Genomic DNA, 12,338 nt, shown 5'->3' with positions numbered 1-12,338 from the left:
GCCCCCTCCCGGCGGACTACAGCTCCCAGCGCCCCCCGCGCTGTAGTCCCGGCCCAGCGGCTCCGCGGCCGAACTACGACTCCCGGCAGGCAACGCGGGGCGGGGGGCGGCGGCGGCCGGAAGGGCCGCGGCTCGGGTAGCAACGGCCGCAGTTGCTAACGGCGGGCGGCGAGGAGGCGGAGGGCGGGCGGGAGCCGTGAGTACGGGGCGGGGGGGGGGGCGCTGAGGGGCTGCGCTCCCCGGGCGGGTTCGGGAAGGCAGGGCGCTGTCTGTCTGTCTGTCTGTCTGTCTGTCCTTAAACAGCCCCGCAGCCCTCCCGTGGGCTGTGTGGGGAAAAATCAAAGCGAGGGGTGGGCTCTGGGGGGGGCGCCCCGCCTGTGCTGCCTGAGGGGAGCGCTCCGAGGCCCCGTTGTTTCGGGGTCCTGACAGACTCTCAGGAAAACCTCACGGATTTTTCCTCCCAGACCTGGTGTCCTGGGCTCGTAACGCCTCTTTTCCACCTCAGAAGCTCTCCGTGCTGCAGGTGACCCCTGAAATCGTGTGTGTGTGTGTGATCCTGGCGAGGCGTGTGTGGGGTTATGTGAGGTGACAAGCCTGACAGAGCGCAAGCGTTTATCTCGAAGGAGTCAACAGAGGAGGAACGTGGGCTGGAAATACTTCGTGATAGGCTAAGATCGGTGGGTGGGCTTCCTTTTTTTTCCTTTTTTTTTTTTTTCTGCTGGAGAGGTGGAGTGTGATGCTGTGAGAAAAGCATCATCGTGGCCACAGCCAAGCCTCATGAACTTCTAAATGCACGTTGAGAGAATTAATTAAAGGTCTTTGTGTTAGTGGCTTCGCTAGGAAGTCCCCCTCTTAGCTCTGCTAGGAGAACTTGTGGAAACTGAAGTAATCTCCCCTCAGGTTTGCTATGTGGGAACGATATTGGGAGAGCTTTGGGGAGTTTTGTAAGAATTTGGGCCTAAAGCATCAGCTTTGCTACTTCAGATATCCACGCTCATTACTGTCTGTTGCAGACTTGCGTGCAGTTTTTTACAGCAGTTTGTCACATAAAAGTGACAACAGCACCAGCCTTGTAGCTCATGCAGTGAATAAGAAAGTTACTGTTTCTGTAATTCCTAGTACTACACCTAAAATTTTTACTTAGGCCCAACTTTAAATTCTCATAGGTTAAATGCAGAGATATGGAGGAAATTCTTCTATTTGTGTGTGAAGTTATTTGGCGCTGTGTTGGTGCTGGGAACAAGAAGTGCTGAAGTGACCTCAAGGTAACCAGTCTTGCAAATAAGCTGGTTTAAGTTGTTGAGGTTCAGCATGGCACGTGGATCTGTCCAGTTACAGATTTATTTTTTTTTAATCTTTCTTGCTTTATTATGCTTCATTTTAGGGAACACTGGACTTTTAAGTATCATCACTTCTGTAGCCATGTTGCTGTATATCTTTCTCAGATTTAATCACTTAGGAAGTGCTTTACCAAGAAATAATTTGGAACTCTGTGAAGAAATCTCTAATGCTTTTGAAAATAAGGCTGGAGCCATTGGCTGCAAGGAAAATAACTTTAAGTGTTTGTGATTGAGGCTGAGTTAATATTAAAGAACTGTAACATGCTTAACAGGTGATTTGCTATTTGAAGTATCCTCAGAGAAGAAACATAAAGGATGGTTGTTAGCAATTATTAGGTACATAGGTTCTTCTGATGTTACTAATGAAACAAATGTCAAGGTGGAATTATGTTTTGCCTCCCTAAAACCAGGATGCAGGTTGGTACTATGTCTGTCTAAAACCACTCTTTTTCACTAAGACAGTTATAATATTTGTGCTTTAAAGTTTTGTTGAAAGCTACCCTTTCGATAATCCTTTTCCTTCTTTTTGGACAAAGTCATAAGGAGACTTGTTGGCGATAGAAGACTATTGGCAGAAGAAAGGCAGTTTTGGTTGTGATAGAATTAACAGATACTTCCTGGAATGTCTGTGGATTAGACTGTGTGACTTTTGTGATGCGGGTATTTAGTAGCGTCGCTGCTGTACACGGTCATTTCCCCAAATCCAGACATTTCTGTATTTATTACAGATTTTACTTCAGCTAAAGAAAGTGTAACAGGAGGAGGAGAAAAAAAAATACTGTCCAAAGAACTTGTTTAATGCTATTCCAGCCTTAATTGACTTTATGGCCAACATACAATTTTCTGCACTGGTAAAGGAGAAACAGTAGTTGTTAACAAGTATCTTCATATATTACACTGAAACTTATGTGCTGCTTTCTCACATTAATACTTTCCTAATCTCTCTTTGTCGTGTAGCTAAGCTTTCTATTGCCTCAAGAAAGAAATGCGTTCAGATTTATGAGAATTGCTCATAGGAGAGTCTCTGTCTTAGAAAGTAATTTCTCATATGACCATGACTGAAAGAAGACTAAGAGGATAGTAGGTAATGCTGGAATGACTTCGTAACCCCCAGCACCTCTGTTTCAAAGAGCACCATTCAAAGTGTGGAAGGTGGCATTACAATCTACCAGTTGATGCCTTAAGCCTTGACCTGTCTTAAAACAAGCAAACGATCAAAGAAAGAAAAAAAAAAGACACTCAGGTTCCTCTCCCACACGTGCTTAGAAATAAGGGCTTAGCCCAAAGATTGCTGAAAACAATGGAACTAGGAAGTTAATAAAAAAAAAAAAAAGCTAATTCTACAAACGTTTAACAAAATAGGAGTTATTACAATAGAAAGGAAGCCATATTTTGTGCACAGATTAAATCTGACATCATGTTAAACTTGAAAGTTTAGATAGTCCCCAGAGCCAAGCAATTGAGAAAGGAGCATTTACAGTAATGTATGAGTCTATCATTTCAGTGAATCTGTCATTACTTTTATACGATGTAATTGTAGTTCATTCTAGTCTCACAGTTTAAGTTACAGATGGAGAGGAATTTTATATGAATTTTGTTATCCACAGATAAGCCATGTCTGTTCCAGCTGATGAAACGGTGGGGGACCTGCCTGTGAGAGACGTGGGTCTAACTCTAGTTGGAATCGGAGGATTACAAGGTTTGTACCAGCTGCTATTTATTACAGTTACAGACTTTGATCGGTGGCTTCTTTAGGTTCTTTCTAAAAATGTTTCTGACATTCACACTCACAAAATTAAGTTCAAATAACATTGCAAATCTGGATTAAATTCTGAAAGGTAAAAGATACTATGACCTATTCTGAGTTCACATTACTTGTTATGAGAGGGGCAATGCTGCAAGATGCTAAAAACGGCAAATCTCATTCAGCTATAACCTTAATCCTTCCAGGAGGAAAAAAAATAAAAAAATAAATTATAATAAAAAAAAAATTTTGATTGAGGACAAGGCCAGACCCACTTAACAAAATGGGAACCAAAAGTAGGAAGCCATTCTGACATGCTAGTAACTTGCTTTTAGAATGGAATTACTAGTCTCGGTCTTGTATCTGAGTGAATTTACAGAATTCTGAGTTAATCTTTTCAAGTTTCAAGAGAGTATGTTTACTGTGAAACAGATTAGAAACTATCCCTGCGTGTCATCTTATTTTTTCAGTATGTGTGACTTTGTTCTTTGCTAAACTATTTTCTGTTTGTTGATGACTAGGTAATCAGTTTGCAGTATCATTTGATTTACTTTTTGTTTTTTTTTATCTGTAAGAGGTAGAAAGAAGGAAGTGAATAATATGCTAATAAATCTGAAAAAAAATAGCAAACACATACAAACATCAAATTACATGAGAACTTTCAATATTCAGTATTGCAAAATGAGAGACTGGATTACATGGTGTTGGATATACTGAAGGTAACTTATTCTTGGTTTGGGTAGAATCAGCTACACAGAATGTTAAAGCTCGACAAGCTATATCACGAATCAGTCGACAGGAGCTGGAAGACAAATTTTTTCGCTTACGTGATGAGAACATCTTACTTAAGCAGCATGCAAACAAGCAAGAGGAGAAGATTAAAAGGTATGGGTTTTAACAGTTTTATTTTGTTTTTACTTTTGCTTGGAGTAACACTTTTGCTTCTTCAAACGTTAATTATCATCAAATAAAAAAGTGCTGATTTCTCTCAGACTACTTTTTAAAGTGGTCTGAAAGCCTTGGTATATCCTACATTCCCTTCTGCCCAACTGAAGCTTCTTGTATTACATTCTACGATGCATCATTGTTCTGTGAAGCTATTTTCAACTAAGAAATGGAGAATTCTGCTGGTACAAATAAAGCACCTGGAAACAACGTCACTGTACCAACTTAACAGATCATATAATCATGCCTGAGGTTTGAAGAGGGTTTAGGCAAAAGAGAAGAGTTGTTGCAGTGATTGGAGCAGTTTACATTTTAAACAATTATTGAAAAGAAGACAAGGTGGACATAAAACAATGGTTAAGGATGATAAAATTTTGGAGGAGAAGAGAGGTTACTGTCAGAAGAAAAATTAAATAGGTCTCAAGGATTTCAAGGTAAATGTGGAAACAAAAAAAAAAAAAGTAGATGTTGCTATGTAGATGTTTGCATTATTTCAGCAGTGTTAGTCTGTGTTACGATATACAGCAATAGTATTAGGTCTAAAGTTTTGGCTATGTTGATTATATAATTTTCAATTGAAGGTGTAATTAAAGAAATCTGGAAATCAGTGTCACTATTTTCTTAATATAGTTTAATTCCATTAGGAATGTGAGCATTAAACATGAATACCAAAACATCTCTTTCACTTTCAACTGATTTTACTAATTTTTTGTTGTTGTTACAACAGTTTTTTTTGGTTTTGTTTTTTTTTTGTGTGTGTGTTTATATCTTCGCATAGACTTTGGACAAGTAACTTAGAAGCATCAGCATCTTCTCTCTTCATTTACCTTTTTCTTAGCAAAGTTGCTTCATCCTGTTCGTGAACAAAATATTCACAGAGAAGTTACTACGTGGGCTACTACCACCACGTCATTAGAAATGAAGAGACACACATTCTAGGTTGCTTTGGGGAAAGATGAGAACTGAGATGCACTCTCAAATGAGATGTATACCGTTCAGTTCCAAATGGAGAAATTAATTGTATAGGAAAATATGGAACAGAAGACATCATTTCTTAATTTTTATTTCTGTTTAGCACCCATGAACAAGGGAGAACTGTACATTTTGATCAGAAAGCTATCCATATATCACAGTTAGCTACCACAGAATCACAGAATTTCTAGGTTGGAAGAGACCTCAAGATCATTGAGTCCAACCTCAAGATCATCGAGTCCAACCTCTGACCTAACGCTAGCAGTCCCCACTAAACCATATCCCTAAGCTCTACATCTAAACCAATTACATGCCACAGCATATAATTTTTACCAATTACATGCCACAGTATATAATTTTTTATGCTGCCTGAATCATAATATCAATACATTTGCCAAAATTATAAGATAACTTTTTTTTTTCTTTTTCACCTATAGCAAAAATTACTTAGTGCAATTCATTTTTGTTTTGATTTCTGATTGTCTCTGTGGTGCATGGGATATTTTGATGATGGGCAGTGTTTAGAGCTCCATCTGGAGAGGTACATCTCTTCCACTTTGAAGCTGGTAGCTTGGGTTCATAACTATGCTGTCTGAGTACAAAAAAACAATAGGTATTCTGGGAGATGAAGAAGAGGCTATGGAAGCCTAATTAAACATCTGAGTTTTCATTCTAGAATCAAAATGGCCTATACAGAAATATTCTACTCTTTTAATCCTTCTCTGTCCTTCCAGACATTGACAAACATACAGCCTTTATCATCTTGTTAACTTCAAAATACATTTACAAACATGGTCAGCTCTCCTTTCTGCAGGGTAATAGATACCTTTCCTGAAGAAGCCCCAGGTAGCATCAGGTGCACAGTATCGGTGTATCCAAACATATACAAGGAACTTTAGTGTTATTAGCTCCAATTCAGTGCTGAGCTGGCAATTCCAGTCTGGGTTCAGCAGAACTCTTCATGGTATTACCGTATTCCAGGAGAGCTAATTCATCCAGAAGTACTCTGATTCTGTGTTCACATTGTGCTATATCTATGCTGATTAAACTTCATTGAGTCTAAACTAACCAATTCCCAAAAGGGCATCTGAAGATACTGCCTCATGAGATAGGATTATTTCACACCTTTCTAAAGTTAAAAAGGTTCTTCGCCGTTGATTCAGTAGTCAGTGAGCCATGATCAAAATGACCAGCATAATTTCCATCTTTTCTGTCAGGCTGCTATTAAATACCAGATGGTGGACCAAAGGAATTGTTGCTCATTCCAAATGGCATTTCCAGTGTTTCTGTTAAATGACGTACCAAATGCCCTTGTTATCCACTTACGTAAAATTACACAGAACATCCAAATTGGAATATATGAATTAATATTTTAAGGCACAGAAAATACAAAACTCTCAATAGAGCGTTTGTTTAGATTGCCAGAGAAAATATCTTAGCTCCTTAAGCTGCATTTCTTTCCCAGCATCCCTCATGCCAAAAACCCTTGTAACTAGAAGTTTGGAATGAATTTGCAGTAGAAATACATTTAAAAAAAAAAAAAAAACAACACACAACCAAACAAGAAAACTGCTTACAGGCAAGTAATGTTCTGTGACATCCTAAAGTTATTACAGATTTTTTTGTTTCACTTTTGTTCTTTTAAGTAGAAGCTTCTGTCCACAAGTATACAAAAATAAAATAAGCCCCTTTAAACAAATGAAGTGTGTCCTTATTTTCAATTTTCTTTCTAGGCCTGCAAAAATAGATTCCCTGTAAACTAGATACAGGTCGAAGATGTGCGACCAATTTTGTAAAGTCTTGAACTTGTCTTTCTCATCAAAGCCACCTTTTCTTTCTTTATATGCCAAGTTTTTTCCATTCACTGCTGGGTATGTTTTCTGTTCTTGTATATTACATCACCTCCATGTGCCCTCTCTGCCTTTTGTTCTAGCTTAGCAATGTTTATCAAAACTAAAGGAAATCAAAGGTACAATTCTTGAGATGCCAAAAGCAAAATTTGTATCCTTTTAAAGATAGATGAAAACCATACCCTCTGTATCTAATTTTATTCTTCAGCTAACTGTTCCTTCTCTGAAACACGTTGGTAATACTTACCAAGTATAAAATTGAGTGCCATAATATGAACTATTAAGTCTTTTTCCTGAGTACCTTCTTAAATATCTCCACCTCTACATTTTAACAGTTTCAGAACTGAAATGTATATTTAAATCCTAAAATGCTGTAACTGATACATCATTGGAATGTTGTATATTATTAGCATTCTTTCAATAACTGGATGTTTTGTGGAATTGTAGCTTTTATTGTTTGGCCCACCACATCCAAAATCTGTAACTTTACTTAACAGCCTGCAGAAGTTCCTATATAAGGTCATGCGTTAAAAATTACATTTAAGGAGCATATGGAGTAAATATGTGTCCTCCCTTTACTAACCTTAAATGATAAGCCTTAGGAAACTGTTATTTGTCAGTGCTATAAAGCAGATTGCTGCACAGTGGTTTCAATTATCTTCAAAGAGTTCTTCACAGGCAGTAATAGTTATATCAAAACCTGAAATTTATTATTCAGGTTCTATGCTGAAGTCTTCACAGTGATTATGTTCCTTTCAACAGAATGCTTTTTATGCTGACTTTTCACATTCTTTTTCATCTTTTTTTATTATTTTCCTCAGAATGGCCACCAAGTTAATACGGCTTGTTAATGATAAAAAAAAGTCTGAGCAGGTTGGTGGCGGCCCCAAGCGGCTGGGTCAGGCTGTGGAGCTGGAAGAAATGATTGAGCGCTTGCAAGAGAGAGTTCGTGAGCTTGAGAAACAAAACGAGAGTCTCCGTGGCAAGCTCATTTCAACCAAACAGCAACTGCAGATCCAAGGCCACAGGCCTAATTCATATAACCATGTTCAATCTCGTATTAACACGGGACTCAAAAAAGTGAATGATGCTGCTGGCATGCTGGAGCGCCCAAAAAAAGGTATATTCATATGTATTAATGATAGTATTTTATACATGTAACACCAATTATCACTGCATGGGCTTTTCTGAACATCAGTGGGCAATAGTATCTGTAGGCATCATTGTCCCCCCTTTTTCATGTATTTGTAGCGGTTATGATAGTGTTCTTGTGCTTTAAGTCCTTATTTTGAAAATCCACAACAGTAGGGGTAAAACAAATACAAATTTGAAAATAAAGAGTTATCAAACTAGTTTACAAATAGTTAACTTTGCGGGACTTTCCCAGTATGATTTCTCTGAATCTTAAAGGCTTATAAAAGTATTATATGGAAAAGTTTAGCATTATCATGTTATAACAAAGTTTTACATCTGTAGTTTGTTTGCACGTGATTTTCCTTTTTAATTCCAAGGTTTGTTCTAGTCTGTTGATACATGTGTGCACAACACTTTTTGAAAAATCTATTATGTGTGGATTTCTGAAGGCAAATAGCACAATGCAGCCATCATTAATGATGCCTTTTGCTGTCAAGACTTACTGCTTAAGGCAGCATCATTCTCAATCCTTTATTTCTGATAACTATGTTTGGAAATTGCACTTTAAAATCTTTCTATTTTCATAAGAACATTTGTAGAAGTTGGACTTGTTTTTTTTTTTAAAAAAAAAAAAGCAGCTATGTTGGCCTGGATTCAAAACATTCAGTCAGCAGAACTGTCTGCTGAACTTCTACAAGCAATGGATTAGGCTGATGGCCACTTACGTTGCATTTTTCTCCAACTACCCTTCCTAATGGCCTTTATTTGGGTTATTTTGATTATTCAGGTAGCCAAAATCAGAAACAATAAATATGTTTTTAGACAGTTAATGAAAAGCAATGAGCTCTAGCACTTCGATCCTCAAATTTAAATATAATTGAAAGTTTTGACATTCTAAATATACCTGTATTTTTACATTTCATATGACAAATTAAGCATTTTTATTCCCCAAGATGTTTTTTTTTCCTTAAACAGTGCAAAGATAAAGTGGAAATAAAATAAATTTATTCAGGCCCAGTGTTAACAGGGAAAGACAGGCAGGATTGAGGAATGCAGAACAAATGTTGATGTGGCATGCTGTAAGGATTTTTCTTGGCATAAGAACAGATCCAGATTAAAGATGTCCTGTGCAAAACTAGGATTCAGGCCATACTGATTCAGCCGGTGGTTCTCAAACTAGGGAGAACATGAAGGGAGGAAAAAAAGAAGAGGATAAGATGTTCACAGACCAATGAGCTGAGATAGTAACTTTTAGAAACTTTACAGAAATTCTAGTGTATCTCTCTTAGTTCTAGGACCTTGCCCAGTCTAGAAGGGATTCTGATGTGCTGGAGCACTGACACATAATTTGAATATGCTGATTCTTGAACATCCTTTTCTAAGGTGAAGACTATTATTAAAAATCTAGTAACCAATGCATATTGGACACAGAACTTGGGCATGGTAGTATTGTCATCCAGAAGCTCAGAGAATATTTTCTGTAGTATTCATAACCTACTGCTAGTGTTGTACCTTGAACATAAATGACTCAATTATGGGGTCTGAAGGATGGCAGCTTTGATGTTGTATTTGAAATTTAATGCCTAGTTTGTTTCCCCCTCAACACTTCATTAATTTCTTCATGCTGAAGAACAAGGAGGAGGAGAAAGAGATTTGGGGAAGCCATTGATTTTGCTGCTGAACTAACAGTTCATCCTTATACAATTTTGCACTGTTTTTCACAAGCAACTTAGTATGTCTTTGAAGAAAGTAAGGAAATTATTTGCATTGTTGTTAAAAATGGTTCTGTAGTTGCTTGGCTAGGTAAATGATGTTCTTAATGTGATTTTGTAAAGAGTGCAGTCGGAAAAAAAAAGTGATTACAAGTCCGTGTTCCTTTTTTATATTGTTGTAATTGTTCTTTGAAGATACCACCTCACTTCTGTCTTTTAAAAGAAAATCTCCTAAGAAAAGTATTTCAAGACCCATTTTAACGCCTCACTTTAACAGTGCTTACTGTATTACCTGTAGTTTAAATTTTACAGCAGCTGTGGTTGTAGATACTCTGATCTCTATGTGAATTTCATGTAAAATGCTTTTTATGGCATCTGTATAGGGTGTTTGTATTATATAGGGATTGTTTCCTGTAAAATGCTTTTTCATTCATCATTGCAAAAACTTATTTCCCTTTTCTTTCTTTTCAGGAATGAGATTTCAGGATTTAGAAGTGAGATCACCTCACCTTTTTCTCCCAAGAAATGGCCAGAGTCTGCTTGAGGATGCGAGGGCTGAAATACGAAATCTGTATGATATTTATGTTTCTAAATTTCTGTTAATATAATTGTTAGAACTTGTGGTTTTCGTGGAAAAAAATGTATTTCTTCAGAAGTTAAGACTTTTAAAAAAGAAAATGAAATTGTTGGATCTAGTTTAAGTACTAAAGAAGATTCTTCATTGTCATTCTCCCTCACTGTCTTGACATGCTAATCCCTAAAGCCCGTGGAAGCAAAATTTCATTGATAGAATGGAATTTACTAGTGTTTAAATTGTGCTGGTATTAGCATTGTCTCTGAATTTAACCCCTGTTGAACAGCTAAAATTTACTTCTTAAGTAATTTATACTCGTATATTGCTAATGAAAAAATCTTCAGTAACTTTACAGAGATGGGCACAGAAGTGGCTCTTTCTCCTATACCTATCTCTAAGACCAGGAAAAAAAAGAGCTATCAATTAAGCCTTGCAGTAATCTAGGTGTTCACAATAATTATTCTCTCATCATGGTAAGACTCGTCAAAACATTGTGTTATAATGCAGAAAACATTCAAACAGCATATTTTCAGAGATTTCAGTTCACGCATGGAAAAAATAACCACAGTTACTTTAACGTTAGAGTGGAACACCCAAGTACAAGAGCACATACGTGGCCAAAAACCCTATAAGATACTTTTACATCTATGATAGGTACATGAGATAATAAAGAACTGTAGCTTATGCTTAAAAAGCTTCAGAGTGGAAAAAGTTATACACTAGTTGATTATTCTTATTACAAAAAATGCTATTAGAGAAGATAGCCGAGATTAACTCATCAAGAAAATCAAAATTGCAAAGTTGTGGCCTGCTAAAAATATTCAGCCCCTGTTGGCTCTAATTTTCTGTCCTTTTTTAATTGCATTTAATGGATAAATTCACTGGCACATCATCTGAATTGTTTTCTGTCACCTAACTCAGAATAAAAGCTTGTTTTCACTGCTTAATCCATTGTAGATCTCACATGCTTTTGATAGCTAGTAATGATGCTTTCATTTCCAGAAAACATCTGGTACCTTTTGATTAGGAGGAACATGCATTTAATGTAGAGTATGATAAACCATCAATGATGTTTTAAACTAGGTTCTGCTAAATGTATGAAAACATTTAGTCCCACATATACTGTTATTTATTTATTATATATTTAAGAGCACTAAGTTATTGTTTGTGTTGTGTTTGCTAATGTTTGAATTATTTACCTATTTATAGGATTATTCACACGTTTTCATATGATTGCCTCTATTTTCATAGTAAGTTGAACTCTTAAAGCTCTGTTGTGAGGCATGTCTTTAAGAAATACAACTTTTTGCCATACACTTAACTCAAGAGATTTTTGCTCTCTGAAGTATTTTTTTTTTTCTTTTTCTTTTAAAAATGCTTATCTGGTTTTGGAACATAAGATACTTGTATTTACAGGGAAATTGTGATTGGTTCCCAAAAGGAACACATTGAGGAGCTAGAATATGCCAGAGAGATGCTTGGGAGTCAGCTAAGAAAGAAAGAAAAGGAGATTGAAGAATCCATCCTACAGCTGAAGGAGCAAGAAACAGCAAGCCAAAGGTATGAAAAATGAAAATCTCCATGGTTGGAGCATTAGAAGAACTATATCAGAATGTTTATAGACAGCTGTGGCGTTTATTCCTCTAAGAATACATGCTGTATTTTTTCTTTGATGAAAGTTATGTTTTACCAAATGACCGTGGTTAATTCTAAGGAAGGATAGTATTATGATAATGCATTTTTTGTTTGTTTGTTTTGTTGTTGTTGTTTTTTAAAGCAAATAGACGAATCAGTTCGTAATTACCATTTTAGAAAATTAATTTTCAGTTATAGTTGAAGTTAAACTCATTAAATTCATCTACCCGTTCTTCAATGCAAGTCTCAGAAAATTTTAAATGTAGTGCTGTAGTGGATATTCCTTAATATTCCTTGATAATTTGGAGTCTGTAACAGTAGAAAAATAAGAGCCGTGTAAAGATAGATTAGCACATATTTAAAGGAATATAGTATAGCTGTGTAGTGAAACAAACCCATGTGAACATTTTTGTGAAATCTTTCACAGAAGAG

The 12,338-nt window shown here is 36.7% G+C and overlaps 1 protein-coding gene across 10 annotated transcripts in view; it reads left to right on the top strand.

Moving 5' to 3' along the window:
* Window positions 1-163: 163 nt before the first annotated feature.
* The window catches only part of RPGRIP1L (RPGRIP1 like), a 72,658-nt gene continuing 60,483 nt past the window's right edge, over window positions 164-12,338 (top strand). For 7 of the 10 annotated variants that reach the window (XM_032195593.1, XM_032195592.1, XM_032195590.1 and 4 more), the window contains exons 1-6: window positions 1,172-1,265; window positions 2,948-3,039; window positions 3,828-3,969; window positions 7,673-7,971; window positions 10,169-10,268; window positions 11,688-11,831. In XM_032195593.1, coding sequence (XP_032051484.1) covers window positions 2,955-3,039; window positions 3,828-3,969; window positions 7,673-7,971; window positions 10,169-10,268; window positions 11,688-11,831 — 770 coding nt within the window. In that variant the 5' untranslated portion in view covers window positions 1,172-1,265; window positions 2,948-2,954. Of the gene's footprint in view, window positions 197-440; window positions 678-1,171; window positions 1,266-1,633; window positions 1,758-2,947; window positions 3,040-3,827; window positions 3,970-7,672; window positions 7,972-10,168; window positions 10,269-11,687; window positions 11,832-12,338 lie in introns of those variants that run through there. The other 3 variants (XM_032195589.1, XM_032195587.1, XM_032195588.1) reach the window with 3 other exon arrangements.

The sequence above is a fragment of the Aythya fuligula genome, chromosome 12, assembly GCF_009819795.1.
Source record: "Aythya fuligula isolate bAytFul2 chromosome 12, bAytFul2.pri, whole genome shotgun sequence".
In the NCBI taxonomy this organism is placed as follows: Eukaryota; Metazoa; Chordata; class Aves; order Anseriformes; family Anatidae; genus Aythya; species Aythya fuligula.
This window is presented reverse-complemented; position numbering and strand designations above follow the sequence as displayed.